Genomic DNA, 17,544 nt, shown 5'->3' on the forward strand with positions numbered 1-17,544 from the left:
GATATTTGAACAAGTGTAGATGAAAATGTTTGAACTGTAAGGTTCTGAAAATGACTGGGTCTGAAGTTGGTATTATTCAAGGTTTAATAAGACATCTGGAAGAGGGTAAGTGGTGAACCTTCAAGTATGTAAAGGCCACAGAGCTTTTCTGGATGTCAGTGAGGATGAATGTGGTATGTGGAAGGTGGTGGTCCAGGTTAGCTACTATGACAGAAGGAAGGATTTAAGTGATATTGTAAACTATTTTGTAAGGACAGCAATCCAATGTGCTGCCATAGCAAAAACAAAAACAAAAACAAAAACAAAAAAACTAACAAAATGCTGAGTGTTGAACATGCGCTCCTGAATGATTTTAATATGCCATGTGAAGAGATTTATTACTGGAAAGAGATGAATGGAAAATACTCTCCTCATGACTCCTTACAAGAAGCTAGGTATATTAGAGGTGTATTCCTCATCTTTTAGGAGCAACCATTCCCTCTGGAATGCACTACTTGCTACAATTGCGAGAGATAGATTACCAAGCAGTCCACAAATTAGCTGTACCAGACATTTCTGATATACTTAATTTTTATAAATCACCACGCCACAAACTCCTAAACTTTCTACTGTCCCTAGGAGGTATCCAGATTTATTTACAAACCCGTCACCCATTTAAAAATAATAGTCTATGAGCATCTTCTGACAATCACCTGTTTATTTATATCAGCAACCATCAGTAAAATGGGCAACCTCAATTTGCTTCCCCTCTACAAGCATCATGTACCTTATGAAGTCTTTCACCTAGAATAGAGGTAAGAAGGTAAGGAGAGATGCTTCTATGCTATGTGGTGCTGGGGATGTTGTGTACCCATATACAGTATACTTGTATGAAGTAAAGAAAATGTGAGAACAAGTGGTGCCTGAATATTAATTAGCTATTTCCATAGATAGCGAAAAACCTAGTTAAAACTACATTTTCATGCAAACACTTAGAAATTCATGAAAAATAAAAGTATAAATAATGTCTGAATTTCCTTACCTTCTATTGCTGATAGGAGAACCCGGGAATGATCATATGCGATTACATTCGCATATCTATTCTTTGGTTTGTTTACTTCCAAGTTTGAATGTTCCCATGTGAACTGCTGGCCAGGGTCAATTGACTAAAAGAAAAACAGCACACACACACACACACACACACACACACACACACAAAATCAATACTGAATAACACCAGATTATAGGCATTTATCACAAGTAACAAACATGATTTAAAAAGAAAAGTCTGAAGCCACACTTTATCAAGATGACCCTACTTATGAAGCTGAACACTAATATACCCAGCTTAACATGAAATGATTAATCATAGTAAAAAACAGTGATAGTCACCAACAATTGATTCAAATAAAAAAAAAATCGATATGGATGTTCCATTAATATTGGAAAGGCAGTGTTTTAAAAATTGTTTTAGTTTTCCATTTCCTTCTCTGCAGCTGTAGTTTATAAGTTATCTGGCTCAATACTCCTTCTGGTTCTGTGAACATTATTTTATCTTGATTATTCTCCCTAGTCTTTCCTGTCAGGACGTAACCTCACCCTTTAAATTTATTGGCCATTCACTAGCTTCACTGGGCACAGGTTTCCCTGTTTTTTCTTCACTTCTAGGCTTCCACTTTGATGGCAACTTAAAATTTTGTCTGTTTCTCCATAACACACTATGGCCAGTAGCACAAGCAATCTGTACAATTCAAACAGTTAAGAATAACAGTAAAGAAGGGAAGTTGGTAAATCTAATGTTTATCTTCAAATATTAATTTATAACCCAATGCAGATAGGATCTAATTGCTTTTCTACTTATGTTTCCTATTATTATGTGTTATATTTACAAAGCTTGCTTCTTTTTATTCTTTAACTTAAACATATTTTTTCTGATTTATAATGCATTTTCTTGATACCTTCATTCAACCCATTACTCAATAATCTAAAATAAATATTACACAGAATATAAAATAATATATAGTTTTCTTAGAGTTAAAGCAGTATCATTTTGAGACTGAACTCAGGATCTGATTATAGAAAAAAAATACTCTGAGGGACTTTTTAATTTCCTGCAATGTTATGGAAATCAAAACCTCTTTTCTTTTATCATAGGACATGGGCACTTTTTTAAGACATAATTTCATGGTATAAGGAAACATGAGTTCAGTAATTACATAAACATGATTTCAAATGATTAAAATCAAGTTTTCAGAAAAAATGGTAAGGGTTATATGCAGGTAAAATTCTGTGAAAAGTAAAGACACTATGTTATGTTAATAGAATTTTTAGCAGTTAGTTTTGATACTGGGCATTTTTCATGCCTTTATGTGTATATGTAGAACTGGAAAGTAAAACATATCCAACAGCAGTGACAATATTAAAGATGTGTATATTTTGTGTTTAACAGGGCTGGTAAAACTCACAACTGCAAAGAGTCGACCTATTAACCCTCATGAATAGCCTCCAAACATTCTAAAATTCTTAGCAGTATGGATTCTAGCCCCTAATTTACCAAGGATTATAAAACCCTTATCTTTTCTTAGCCAATGCTAATCTATATATAAGTAGCCTATCATTGAAAAAATATTCAGCAAAATAATTATCTATGCTTTAGAGTCTAAGGAATCATATAATTAGGGGTCTTTCTAGCTTGTTCTTCCAGGGAAGCTCATCATCTCCCCTGCAGAATGTACTTCTCTCCAAGTATCTGATGAGCTAAAACATGCAGATGCCTGGGTAGAAGCCTTCAAGTCAACCTTGAACCTTCTCTATACAAAGCATATTTATTTGGTGACCAAGCCATACATTATTTTTTTCTTAAATCAGCCCCAAGTCACCAGCCCACTGCCACTCCCTAAACTCAATCCTTCAGTATCTGATGTCTGCTTGGACTCTCTCTTCAAACCTCTAACTCCAAGTCACTTTTCATACCAAAGTAGTCTTTTTGAAGATCAGCTCTGGACAGGTTAGGTTCCTGCTTAAGAACTCCACTGGCTCTGAATGACCTACAGCTTAAATTCTAGAGTCCTTAGCCACAGTCCTACCCATACACCTTCAGTCATCTTTGCACTGACAAAGATGGCTCAATAAATGGTTCAAGAGATTTTCTTAAATGAATTGAATTGATGGATAAATGTTGTTGAGAAGAGTTCATAAAGAGAAATCATGGAGTGATTCTTCCCTATATCATGGCAATTAGAGAACAGACAATGGAGACTGCAAGGTAAAGTGCACTATGATTAATAACTTTAACACTCATTATCATACAGTTTAATAATAAAGTATGTGATCCAGAAATTACAACTACCACTGATATCCCACTTTACACTGATGAGTGTTACTGAGTACATAAGCTTCTTGCACATTATTTTCTAAACTATCCCAAGAAGCGGCTAAGCTCGCTGATGTTCAATGCTTTGGTGGAAGGTATTACTCCCTCTGATGGCCGTTATTCAGACTATGATCACTCACAGATGTGTAAAGTGGCAAGCATTTAATTAGACTAATGAAATTGCATCTATCAATGCAGACACTGTTAACTCATGTCCATTTCCACTCTTGCCACATATTCTCAGCCTTCTGAATGCTCGATTTGATACCTACACATTGAAGAGTTTAAAAACCAGTAATGGAAACATAAGTTTTATTTCACATAATGTTAATATGCTTAGACTTAAAGTATGACCCATGAGAAGAAGACCTATAGTAATAGGATAATTATAATAGCTGCCAGGTCATGCAGTATCCCGTTTAATTTTCATAAATGCTATGAGGTAGGTATTGTTATTTTGTTCATTTTACAGACAAGGAAATTGAAGTAAAGAAAAATTAATTTAATAAATCTTACTGAGGGCCTGCTCTGTGGCAGGCACTGTGCTATTTGGTGGTTAAGTAATTTGCTCACACAGCTAGGCTCATACATTCACCCTCAAACCCAGGTCTGTGTGATTTCAAAGCCCAACTGATGATTAACAGCTGGTAATTACCAAGCCAAGATGCTACTACTTATCCCGAAGGCCACTGCAAAATGAGGAAGCCCAACATATGAAACACACTTCAACAAAACTATCCTTTATCTTGCCAGTCTGAAAGATATTTCTTCCCAACTGATCATCCTCTGTCATTCTGGGGCAATTACATAAGAAATCAAGTTTTAGAAATGAGGTTGGCTTCACATGGATGATAAAACAGATGGGATGCAGCTTACATTTATACTTGTTTTACAGGGATCAAACAAACATTGATTGAATAATGCTAAACTGTCTTTGTGCAACACATACTCATCTATCTGTATCTATCTGTCTGACTGAACGTTTAACAATACACAGCATAGGTCATTATTCTGGAGCTTGTCAGAATGCTGAAAGCAGTAAACACAGTAAAGAACAGCAACTACTGAAAGCAGGTCAGGTATAAGATGATCTTTTCTATTTAGAAAAAAAAATAAAACTGGTTGAGAAAAATCAAATTTCAATTATCCATGTTAATGAGGCAAAGGTATCATGGATGACTAAGACCCTAATTTTCAAAACTCGCTCTTTATGTTGTCCTTAGTGCAAGATGCAGGCACATTTGCTTTGCCTCTTTGTTTTCTGGTTTCTTTTGCTGAGATCCTCTTAAGGAAGAATGAAATGGTCAACATGGAGAAAGGGCAACCTTGGTCTTGAGAAGTTCATTTCCACTCTAGTCTCATATTTTTGGCCCACACACCATGACCATCCATCTTCCTACTATAGAGTTAAGCTGAGGCCATCCCAGTATTATTCAAAACAATTTGAAATAAGCAGTCTTGTTTCTAATGACTTCTTCTTGTTCTTCCTGCTGTTGGTGTTTGGTTTTCCTCAGCCTGACTCTCATGTATCTCCTCTCATTCTTCTGACACTGTTTATCCAAACATGTTTTGGCGAGATACCCCCTCCTCCTCAGAACTCAATCCCAAATTCTACCCTCTGAGCTGGAAACCTGGCCGGATCTTCTGTAGTTGCCCTGGAGGAAACTTTGCAATTTGGAAATAAAGCAAGTTAGATGTATTCAACCCAAATTTGATTAATAGACTTAAAAAAATAAGCTATATGACATTTGCACATTGCATTGTTACAGAAATGGTAAACAAGAATGCTACTTCCTCATATTTACTTTTGTTTCTCCAGGAAATCAACAAGGCCCTTTACTGGACAAAGAAAGAATATGTAGCACCTAAACTTTACCAAGATGCCAAACCATTTTACATTGCTTCCCTATCTGCACACTTGGCACATGACACACTCCCCCTCCTACCCTAATACTTGTGACTGAAATAATTCTAATACTAACAGATCTTCACCTCAATGACTTTGCCTTACTGAGAAGAGGGCCCAAAGAAAAACTTCTCTGTAACGTACAGAAGAAAGAGAAAGTCTTGATTAGACAGCTGCTAATATCAAACACTTTGCATTTATGTAGTCTTTAACTTGGTGGTCTGAAAGTTGTCATTTTTTTTAAGCAACTAGAACTTTGTCTTAAAATAGGTAAGTAGAAAATAAGCAACATATAACTGATGGATTTATAATTTTGCACTATATTCTTTTTTTTTATTTTTTAAATGTTTATTTATTTTTGAGACAGAGAGAGACATAGTGTGAGCGGAGGAGGGGCAGAGAAAGAGGGAGACAGAATCCGAAGCAGGCTCCATGCTCTGAGTTGTCAGCACCCAGACGATGCGGGGCTTGAACTCACAAACCATGAGACCTGAGCTGTAGTCGGATGCTTAACCAACTAAGCCACCCAGGTGTCCCATGCACTATATTCGTGATGAAAACCCAGATTAAAAGAAATATTTTACATCCAATAGTTATATAATTAAAATAACACTTATATGACATTTGCTGTGTTTTCTTTGTGCTTCACATATATTAACCAATTTTATCTTCACAAAGAGCCTAAAAGTAGATACCATTATTATCACAATTCTGTAGATGAGGAAAGCGAGGTACAGAGAAGTGAAACAACCTCTCAGGGTCAAACAGTTAGTAAGCTAGTTTTGGGGTCCAGGCATTCTGGACCCAGTCACAATGCCTCGCCACGATGTTATGCTTCTTTTCTCGCCAAGTTTGAGAAGATTCCTTGATTGTTTTACTTATGTCTTTCAATTATTGTCTTGAAACACAATGGGAAGTTTGGGAACAAAAATCTCTATAGTGCTTCTAATCTATATTTATAATTGTAAATTCAAAACAAGGGAGTGCTCATAAACTTGCACATCTGATTACAGTCATTGAATAAAACTGTATCCAGAGAGTGACCTTTTTTGATAAAGCTGAAGTCATCAACTTGAAGTCCTTTAAATATGGTTCTGCAAAATTTCAACTTCTCTACAAGAAGAAAAATATAATTCACATGTACAATCCCCCTACAATACTAGCTGCTTGGCGTCCAACTTCTCTTCAGTCCACTAAGAGTAAAACCTCAAAATATTCCCTTTAGAACCTCTTCAAAGAGAAACCACAAAAAAGATACATCCTGTTTTTGTGTGGGTTTTAAAACAACTAACAAAAATTTAATTATATAGAAGGAATAGACCAGCTATTTGACTAGGCAAACTATGGGTCAGACTAACCATCCTTTTTACAGGGAATTGAACTTTCAATGACCTTAACCTCTAGAGAAAGACTATCATTCCACAGAGTTCCCAGTCAGTAGGCTCATTTACTCCTCAGTGTGGTTTGCACACACATATTCTCAGGCCCTATTTGAGGTTTAGAGGAGCAATCTGCCATTGACTGTATTTCTGCAATGAAGCTTTTTAAAATTCTCATTCATTCATATTCTGTCTCTCCAAGATGGAAATTGTAAATTAATATGTATCCATTTTAAAGAAGACCAGTGTTTGCATAGTTGAGAAGGGCTGTATTTTGCACAATTAGCCGAGGGCTGCAATTGGCATAATGAGTACTTTCTTCAAAGAGAAGAACATGAGTTTAGTTGAATCCAATGATGCTTTAAGAAGTGGAATGTGATCAAGTAGAAAGTATGATGATGAGCAAAGTCTGGAGGTCGGAGCCCCTGAGTCCCAGGTGCTGGCTTTCTCTTTGCCCCTCGTTGGCTTTGGCAGTCTGCTCTGTTAGTTTTTCCTATTAATGTCTTCCCAGTGTCAGGTTGGCAACCTCACCTTTCCTGTTCTCCTTTATCCAATTAGTATCAAAACTTTCTAAGTCTTTCCTTATAAAAGTACCTCTAATCTAAGCCACAATTAGAGTCTGAAGGACTGGAATAGAGACTTCTCAAGACTCCCAGCGTTAACTAATGAACACACACAGGAGTTCTCCACCTTTAAGTAGAAAGATGAACAATTTGAAAAGCCGTTTAAAAATATTTCAAGCAGGGGTGCTTGGGTGGCTCGGTTGACTCTTGGTTTTGGCTCAGGTTATGATCTTGCAATTCCTGAGATTGAGCTCTGCGTTGGGCTCCAGGCTGACAGCACGGAGGCTGCTTGGGATTCTCTCTCTCTCCCTCTCTCCCTCCCTCTCTCTCTCTCTCTCTCTGCCCCTCCCCCACTTGTGCTTGCTCTCTCTCAAAATAAACTTAAAACATTTTTCAATAAGGTATTTTTATATATAGTTAATTTTGTTCTTCAGGTAAGTGATAAAATCACATCAACTTTATCTGTTGTCTAATGGTTTCATTTGTAATCCTGATTATAACATATCGTGTAACAAACACTTACAAAAAGTACCTGGATTAATGATTTCTTTACTTACATTTGAATTGATATATAGAGAAGCAAACAGGAGACAAAACTCATTGTAAACCATTCAGCCACATGAGGTGAGTAAATATTTGAGGCAACCACATGATAAGCATTTTTTTTCCTAAATTATATCTAGGCACTAAGTAAGGAGGAGATAGTTTATTTCTTTGAGAATCCCATTTACTCATAGAAGTATATTTCACTTTGTCCTAATTTACCATAAATTCAACATGACAAAAAAACAATAATGCAACAGCAACAAACACTGGATTCTTTTTCAATTCAGTAGGGCAATGCCATGTGATCTCTGGAATGCAGATAAGCTACTTTACTACTTCATATGTGAGACTGAAAAAAAATTATTTTTGACAGATCTTTTCAAATGAGAGTTCAGAAGAGAACACACAACATTAAGATCTGAAGATTTAAAAGGCCAGTTTTTTTTAATATACTCTCCTGTTTAATGTATCTCAACATTTTCCTAGATGATACTGAATATAGAAAAGAAAAATTCCTAGTTCTCAAAAGCAGTGTTCTAGAACAATGACAGCAGTGATACCTTTTAATCCTAATGTTTTAGTTTTTAGCTATTTTTCTCCTATATCAGATTAAAGTACATAATAAGAAAACAATGGACAGAAGTTAGTTGATGTTCCTATTAAAGACTAGAGCTTCATGGATAGTCATTTTTACAAGTATAATTCACAGACTAGGACTTCAGATGTTATTTGGAAAAGCAAAAGGAATTAAAAATTTTCTAGACAATTGGTGCAAGAAAAATGTTATTAAAATTTTATTAAACTGCTCTGATTAAAGAGATAAAGTTGGATTGATAGAAAGTAATTACAGTGTTTATAAAAAGAAATGCATATAAGTAACAAATAAAATTATTGATTGCAGTCTACGTGCAGCATTAAAACTGAATAAATTCAGAGTGGCATGCTTCCTTTTCCATGAATAGCACAACCCTAAATTTTGGCCCCAAATTAACAAAATGAATGCATTAATTCCTTACTCCTCTGTAAACACTGCCACGTTTGCACAGACTCAAAAGTATTAAGTAAAATAATACATGTAAAACACCTGATGAAAAGTTCTCAGTAAAAGAACAGTAGATGTCTTCCCTTTCTTGTCTCCATCCATCTGACTTGTGCAAGAACATCTCTTATTTAAGACAATCTTAGCATGTAAGGAATGTCTGCTTTCTCCCTTATGCTAAGTGGATCTCCTTTGACACTGAAGCAATCACCCAGTTAATTTAGGCAAAGAAATCCACTCTGTCCTCCCACTTGCTATAACACTGTTATAGCCCATCTATATAATTTGAAAATTGATCTACTTTTGTATGGCAGATAACAACAACAACAGAACATAAACACATATATTTCTCAGCTTTTCATTTCATTTGATACTTGGAGACCTGAGCATTCAGAAATACAGTGTAAAAGTAGATTCAAAAGAAAAACCAATCAATAAATGGAGTGGTTTTGTAATTGTTTTGTGACTTCTATTACAACAGCATTTTATAAACAACAATATAAGGAAATAGGAAAGATAAATCATCATCTTGGTTTTTGAGAGTTTGATTAGTGGAGTTTTAAGTGATAACATTAATTCTTCTTTATCAAATACACAAATTTCTAATCTAATTTTAAAACACACTAATTTTGGGTGTGCCTGGGTGGCTCAGTCGTTTAAGTGTCCAACTTTGGCTCAGGTCATGATCTCACGGTTTGTGGGTTTGAGTCTGGCATCGGCCTCTGTGCTGACAGCTCTGAGCCTGGACCCTGTTTAGGATTCTGCGTCTCCCTCTCTCTCTGCCTCCCCCCTGCTCAGCTCTGTTTTTCTCTCTCTCTCAAAAATAAATTTAAAAATGTTAAAAAATTAAAATAAAACATTAATTTTCCCTCATTTTACTCTGCATACTGTAGACAGATGTATTTTTAGGTTTTCAGTATTACCTTGCTTGCTATTCAATTAAAAATTTGTTAAAACTCGGTTTCCTCTCCCATGTTTATTTTCGGATGTGAGAGGAAAAACAGATGAGTTTCCAAACTGAAACATGAATAAACGTTTGTTAATGTTCAGTCAATGCCTTTCGCATCTCATTTCCTGGTTGAAAAAATAAGATTTTTACATCTGAAATGAAATGAAAAAGCATGATGCTTCCTTCAAGTCTGTGACACAATAGAGAAAATCCCAAGTAATCACTTAAAAAATTCCCCTATCTAGTTCCATCCCCAAATGTATTTAATGCAACTATCTACTTGAAACACAAGAGTTTCCACCTATGTCTTTTGGGTACAGTGTGTATATATGTGTATATATTAAGTACATACTAAGAACCCCTTGCTGTTCATATCATTACTCCTTATAGGTAAGGACATAATGTACCATACTAAATACAGGCTTCTAATTAAAGAAGACACACAGGTTGATCATTACTACTTATACCCATGGTGTTCAAGTAGCTTAGAAAATATTTACAACCTAAAGTGTCATGTTTACTTTCTTCTATGTTACATGTGACAAGCAAACTAGAAAAGTTAGAACTCCCCAAATCTAGAATTTTAGAGTTTATTTCTAAGCTAAAAGATTAATTTCAGAAATTAATTTCTTTAAAATGTATATTGGCTTTATAATGTAAAATTAAAGACTATTCTAGGTAAAATATATTAGAAAAATGTCCATGAATTGATAATTTTACATATTCGCCCTTTGGGGGAAAAAAAAAACAGAATCACTCGAGGATATCACTATAGTGGTTGTGATTCATCGGATGTTCTATACTCAGTGTTTAGCTTATAGTTTATTTTAAAATATATTTATAGAATGAATGGCTGAAATGCATTATAGGCAGGATATATGGCAACAGTGACTTTTTCCCCAGAGCCTTAGAAATAGTTAAATAAATTTCCCTGCAGAACATGTGGTTATTAAGTAAACATATATTGGAATAGACCAAAAATATAGAAAATCATCTTTAAAAATAATCAGAATGGCTCCCAGGCTCACACTTGTCTGTACTCTGATTCATAATAAGAATCATCTCGGACTTTGGCACTTTTGAAATTTTTCCAAGTGAACATGTATAATAGCGTTCTGTGCCATGATTTCCAACTTTTACATATCCACTGACTATTCTGAAGTATCACACAGTGACTGCTTGCCAGGTAACAATTCATATTACCAGATTTTCTAGACATACTACCAATGTGTATACAATTAACCCTTTAATACAGTGGATTTTCCCTTTATTTTGGGGAGTTTGTTTTAACAATTGTGCTCCTCTGAAGTCTCAAGGCCACTTGTTGGCTGTTGTGGGGAGACTGGGAGGGTCCTGATAAGATGGAAGGAAAAACAGCCCAGGATTCAGCACTGGCAAAGGGTTTAAGTTAGGGGGGCTTATATCCCAGTTTACACCTCTGTCCCCGTTTCATTATCAAATCACCATCTTTCAAAGTGTCCCAGTTTGGACAATAAATTATAAGGTTAAAGCAGACTCTAACTTCTTTGTATCCATATCTATACCTTGGGATCTAGGTGAGCTTCATGCTCAGTAACACAGCCAGGTGAATATGTATATGTACAAAAAGGGCAAGAGAAACAGACAGACAGATACTAAGTTCACTTACAAATCTATCACATGGAGAGGAGGGTGGGAAAAATTAAAGACACCAATTTCTGAAGAACAACATCTGCCTCCACTTATCTACTCTGCTGCCATAAGAGTAGAATTAAAGCCAGAATAAGAGAGGCACTGGCCTGACTCATTGATTTACCTTGTTCAACTTGTCTATGGAGCTGCACAGAAAAGAGAGAAAGGGAAAGAACAGAACATGTGATTCTTAACACACATTTACCCTATTCTCCACTAAACCAGAATTTTAACCTATTCAGATTAAATATATTTTCCTTTTTCTGGGGCAGGGTAGAGGCTGGAAAGAATGTGGTGGTGCAGAAGCTAGTTGGATACGTGTTCAGTTATGGAAGAAAAGAACAAAATTAAAGAACCGATTTACATGTTGATCATTCTATAAAAACATTTTTTTCTTAATTTTATTATTATTTTTTAAATTTACATCCTAATTAGTTAGCATATCATGCAACAATGATTTCAGGAGTAGATTCCTTAACGCCCATTACCCATTTAGCCCATCCCCCCTCCTACAACCCCTCCAGTAACTCTCTGTTTGTTCTCCATATTTGAATGTCTGTTATGTTTTGTCCCCACCCTGTTTTTATATTATTTTTGTTTCCCTTCCCTTATGTTCATCTGTTTTGTCTTTTAAAGTCCTCATATGAGTGAAGTCATATGATTTTTGTCTTTCTCCGACTAATTTCACTTAGCATAATACCAATTTTTAATCTACTGTGTCTAATTAATATTTTATATTTTAAAAATTATTACTGAAAAACTAGGTAGAATTATGCCATAATTTCTATCCTTTTCTTTTTCTTAATGCTCTGGGAATGGAACCATAGACTCATTCTATTGCTTGAGTATTACACAAATCAAGCATTAAACATGTCTTCAAGTAAAATATGTTCTAAAGATATTAACAATTTTTTAAAATATCCCTGCATTAACATACCTAAAGAGAAGCTAGGTCATTCAAAAGGAGAAAAGTAACTCATAGACACACAGAAAAGGGAGGATCAGAAAGGACTATAAGCATGATTACTTGGCCCTCCAAGAAAGACAGTGGCATCCAGTCATCACAGATCGATGACATAGCCATTAAGATCATAAAACTAATGAAAAGTGAGGTCTTCAGAACCCAATTACCTCTCAAGTTTACAAAACTAATGATCAGTCCTGGAATAAGGTGACCACATCAAGATACTTTCACCTGACACACCTTCATCCAAGATTGCAACTTCTTCAAATTTATCATCTCCTAAGATTAGACTGTGGACTTTCTGTCAGGCACTAAACTCTGCCTAAAAGCCTTGAAAGTGAAAAACATGTCTTTCCCCTGGACAAATGTATATAATAACCATTATAGAACCATTATAATGGTGGGGACTGGTTAAGTGACTTAGAGTATGAAAAAACCTATGAAGCTATTGAAACTGTGTATCTACTGACATAAAGACATCCACTTTTCCTGTTAAGTAAAAAAAAAAAAATATTAAATATATACCTGTATTTTATTATATTATATACACTATATCATATACATATATCTAGATATTTAGAGATATAAATATAAATATATACACATACATATGTATATACAGAAAGCTAGAATATTATACATCAACACTACCAGTACTTATCTCTGAGAAGTAGAGATTGATAACATTAAGTTAATTAAACAAGGACTCCATTAGACTGAGGGGGTCCTAATGCTGTGATGGCCTATGGAGGTAAATCAGAATCTAAGTCTGTAAAAGCCTCAGGGTTACAAAATCAAAACCCTAAGGACAACCAGTCATAAACAGCCAACTAGGCTTTAAGTTATAGCCAATCAATAATTTTTCTTTGCTTTCACTCTTTATACGAGTCCTTGCCCTAGCAAACACTTCTGGTTTGATGCTGCCCAAATTGAGTCAGTTTTCACTTGAATAAACTCTTAAAATATTTAATATGGCTCAGTTGATATTTTCTTAAAGATTTTATTATTTTTTAATGTTTTTATTTATTTTTTAGAGAGACAGACTGCATAGGCGAGGGAGGGGCAGAGAGAGAGGAAGATAGGATCCCAAGCAGGCTCTGCAATCACAGCGGACGGCCCAATGCAGGGCTCAAACTCACGAACCTTGAACCCAGGACCTCAGCTGAAGTTGAACACTTAAGCGACTGAGTCACTCGAACACTTTATAGGACTTAACACTTTGGAGGGTATTTTGTGAAATCCATGTCAACTTTTTCAACTGGCTTCTATGGTCATCTAGAGATAAAGCTCAGTGTAGATTTATGACCAGGAAAAAATATTGAACGAGCCAACACTAAATTAGATTGTCTCCCTCTAACCTCATCAAAGAATGGAACTGAGAAGTAATCAGGATAAATTACTTCTGATTTTGATGATAATGATGAGTGCATCATCATGATGCACTGAGTCTCGTGTGTACAGTGACCCTTAAAACAAATTTAGATGGATACTCTTATCTCCATACTGCAAATAAAGAGACTGAGGCCTAGGAGAGTTAAGACACTTTGCACAAATCACCCTGGTAGTCCATTAAGCAGTGAAACTAGGATGTGAATCCAGAATTTTCTGACTTTGGAGTCTGGGCTCTTTACTACACTCTAATGCATGTATATTAAGTTGCAACTTTAAATTTACTATCGTAAAGTTCAATTCCTTATTTCAAAACTGTGAAGAGAAAGGAAAACAGATTAAAGACCAGATGTTCCTGTCAGTTTGGTTTAAGGATGCATTAATCCCACAGTACAGTACTTTCCACTTCCAAATCTTTTTCTTATTTTCTTCTTTTTTTTTTTTTTTGAAAATGAAAGACAAGCCATACGTTTCTATATGGTTAGATTTTTAACATGATTCTTATCAAAATAAAAAGGGTGGGATCTTAAGTATAATCTTTATCCTATATAATTGGGAAAAATGAGGCACAGTGTTTTAATTTCTTTCATTTACACCCTCCCAACCAAACCCCCTCTCTTACCCACCTTCCTCCCCACAAATTTTGCAGGAAAAGAGAGAAAGCTGATATACATTCATTTCTTGGAACTGAACAGTCACAATGGAGCAAAGGGAAGAGTAGTATTGACAGAAACCACTGAGAATGGAAACAGACCAATAACTCATGAATAACAAGTCTGCACTAACAGTTTTAATGACTATCCTAATGGTTTAATGGATGGCACTTTAATAGGATTTCTAGTACAATCCTTCTGAAAGCTTGTCTTCAATAAATCTGTCATTAACAAAGAGCTGAATTGCTTCACCACATAACTATAGTTTACTGAATCTGAACATAACAAAATTATGGCAGTTGTCAGCCTGTATTACTAGCCTGGTTTCAAGTATTTTGTTAACTACTGTGGGAGAGACGGCTCCATGCTCAAAATGTAGGCTGCCAGTGAAAGAGGCATATTTATACCAAGGGGATGCAGTAGGCATTAAACGAAATACAACAGAAAGCTCACAATTATCAATTTATGTGTACAAAGACAAAAGTAGAAACAGTCATTGTAATCCAAACACATAGGTGTCTGTGAATATTGCAACGTGAAAGACTCACTGGAGTTCTCTTTGAATAACATATTGAATGCTTTGGGTGATTAGGTTTTGAATGCCCAGAGCATTTCTACATTTGCCCCATATTTGTTTACATTGTCTTGTTTCCTGTACTGACTTAAAGTTATTTAAAGTCAGGGATTGCCATATTATGTTCTTAAGCATGCATACTACTTCAATATAAAAGTTGAACTGGCAGCAGTCAGTCTTAGTGGATATTCCTAAATTCCAGCCCTTTGTTCCCTTTTAGTCTGCCCATGTCAGCGGTTTTCAAGTTTGACTTTTTCACACTGGAATATTGTTAGTCTGGAGAGAACGTTGTTATCCTTTCTGTTTTTCTGAATCCTACCTTTCTTTCAAGGTTTAAATTCCATGGTCCTAATCCACTCATACCTAGAGACCTCTGCCACTTGCTTTCGTATGTACCTACCACCATGTTATCACAGTGTGGACCATCTATTTCACAGTTAGGTTTAAACTTATAACATTTATTCTTTTAAAACTGCTTAAAATCATCATAAACTTTTTATCTGATAATTCCTTAACTCCTCAACTCTATTTTAAATTCCTGAACAAAATACAGTCTACTATATCTTTGTAGTCTATAAATGGCTAGCCCAGTCCAGGTGCAAATAAAATATATAGATGTTATTTTAACAATTTCAGAGCTTTGTCTCATTTCCCATGAATGTCTTTTGAAATTGGGAAATTCATTTCTTTTGTAATTATACTTTCATTCCCTGATTTAGTTGAGTCTTAAAATATATACAAAATTTTAAACCTGATGGCAATAGACTGATGCATTCTTCAGATTATCTTCCTCAATAATGCTGACTGCTGCAAATTCATTGACTTTACTGAAATCTGTATTGATCATCAAGACTACTGAAAATAACCCACTGGCTAAGCCATAGTTCGTTGAGGTTGCACAAATTGAATATAGCCTAGAGTATGTTGGAGGAATAAAAATATCCTTTCCCAGAGCCAATGTTGGAAAAATTTGAATTGGCATACCCTATTTTTGTTTATTTACAAGTAGTATGTTTATGTTTATTTACAAGTAGTATTATGTAAAAATGTCTCTCTTTGTTCAAAATTGAAAATATTATCAATAAAGCTATTCAATAAAAGTAAATGGAATTTTATTTTGGAAAAGAAATATAATTACATTTGAGTTCATTTAAAATACCTTTTGTTTATTAAGAATAATTATTAAAAAAAGAATAATTATTAGATTATAGCTCTGCTTTATGCAGCATAAGTCTTATTTATTCCAATTTGAGAGTATACTTTCTTAAATTTTATTATTATTATTTTTATTTTAGAGAGAGAGAGAGCGCAGGTGAGTGGGGGAGAGGGGCAAAGGGATCGAGAGTGAGAGAGAGAGAGAGACAGAGAGAGAGAGAGAGAAAGAGAGAGAGAGAGAATCTCAAGTAGGCTACATGTTCAGCGTGGAGCCTGACATGGGGCTCGATTCCATGACCCTGGGATCCTGACCTGAGCCAAAATCAAGAATCAGATGTTCAAGCAACTGAGCCATCCAGGCACCCCATTCCTTTGATAATTCAACAAGACAGCAAACAAAATAAAAAGAGGACAAACAATATATAAATAGCAATATGGGTAAAGTAACAAATAAAAAAAAAATGTTCTAACAGACAAACCTCTTTTATCAATATAAATAGTAAAATACAAATAGGTTACCTTAAGCAATGATTTGTAATAAGGGAAGAACAGAGAGAGCGGGAGATCTCTATGATATTTGAGCATCTCGTATTTCTTTCTGAATGTACAGACTACATCCAGTTAGAAAATTTTGCCTGATATCATAACACAAAATGCTATGCTTGATAACTGCTCCCATAGCCTAGAGAAACGTTCAGACGTTTGGCCACAGAAACATAATAAAGAACAAATGTTGTTCCTTAATCTTAACTCAAGTAACAGAATATGAGAAAGAAAAATAGAAATTTTCTCTAAAATGAGTCCAAAGTGCTACAAGTTTTAAGGATTTCTTTTTCTAAGAAACTAGTAAATTTAGACTTTGAAGAACAGATTTTAGATAACTGCTAGCACTCTAACTGGATTTCTAAATCACTGAATATACTGGATATTAGAAAGCAAAAAACATCTCAACATGGCAGATGTAACAAGTACAGACCAAAATCCAACTTGCATTATAATGGAGTAAAACTTATAGCTGCATAATATGGGAATGCCAACAAAATCCATTTAGTGCAGCTTTGGCCTAATGTTTACCTAAAAACTGAAGGAACTTTTAGGCTCAGAATTCAAGAGCAAGGATTATGCATTCTTCATCTTTGTACCCCCCCCCAGAGCCTAGTAAAGTACCTGGTCTATAGTAAGAACTCACTAAAGGGTTATTGCATGAGATGGCAGAATACAAAGCTGGGAAAGAAGAGACCTCTAAAGAAGTGGACATTCATGTTTTTGGAAAAATTTTTTAGAAGTAGCTAGTAGTTTTATAATTGGCCCTCCATTCTGCTCAGTGATATTTGGAAGAAATGAGCAGCTTTGCCTCACAGAGTTCATTTGTTTATTCTCTAATGAAAATTATAATCCTTTACA

General features: G+C 35.1%; 1 protein-coding gene across 34 annotated transcripts in view; it reads right to left on the bottom strand.

The window, feature by feature from the left end:
* The window catches only part of PTPRD (protein tyrosine phosphatase receptor type D), a 1,374,111-nt gene that overhangs the window by 79,418 nt on the left and 1,277,149 nt on the right, over positions 1–17,544 (bottom strand). For all 34 annotated transcript variants that reach the window (XM_053907924.1, XM_053907923.1, XM_053907918.1 and 31 more), the window contains one exon: positions 1,022–1,145. In XM_053907924.1, the coding sequence (XP_053763899.1) occupies positions 1,022–1,145 (124 nt within the window). The remainder of the gene's footprint in view (positions 1–1,021; positions 1,146–17,544) is intronic.

The sequence above is a fragment of the Panthera pardus genome, unplaced genomic scaffold, assembly GCF_024362965.1.
Source record: "Panthera pardus isolate Hobbes unplaced genomic scaffold, ASM2436296v1 HiC_scaffold_20, whole genome shotgun sequence".
Classification (NCBI taxonomy): domain Eukaryota; kingdom Metazoa; phylum Chordata; class Mammalia; order Carnivora; family Felidae; genus Panthera; species Panthera pardus.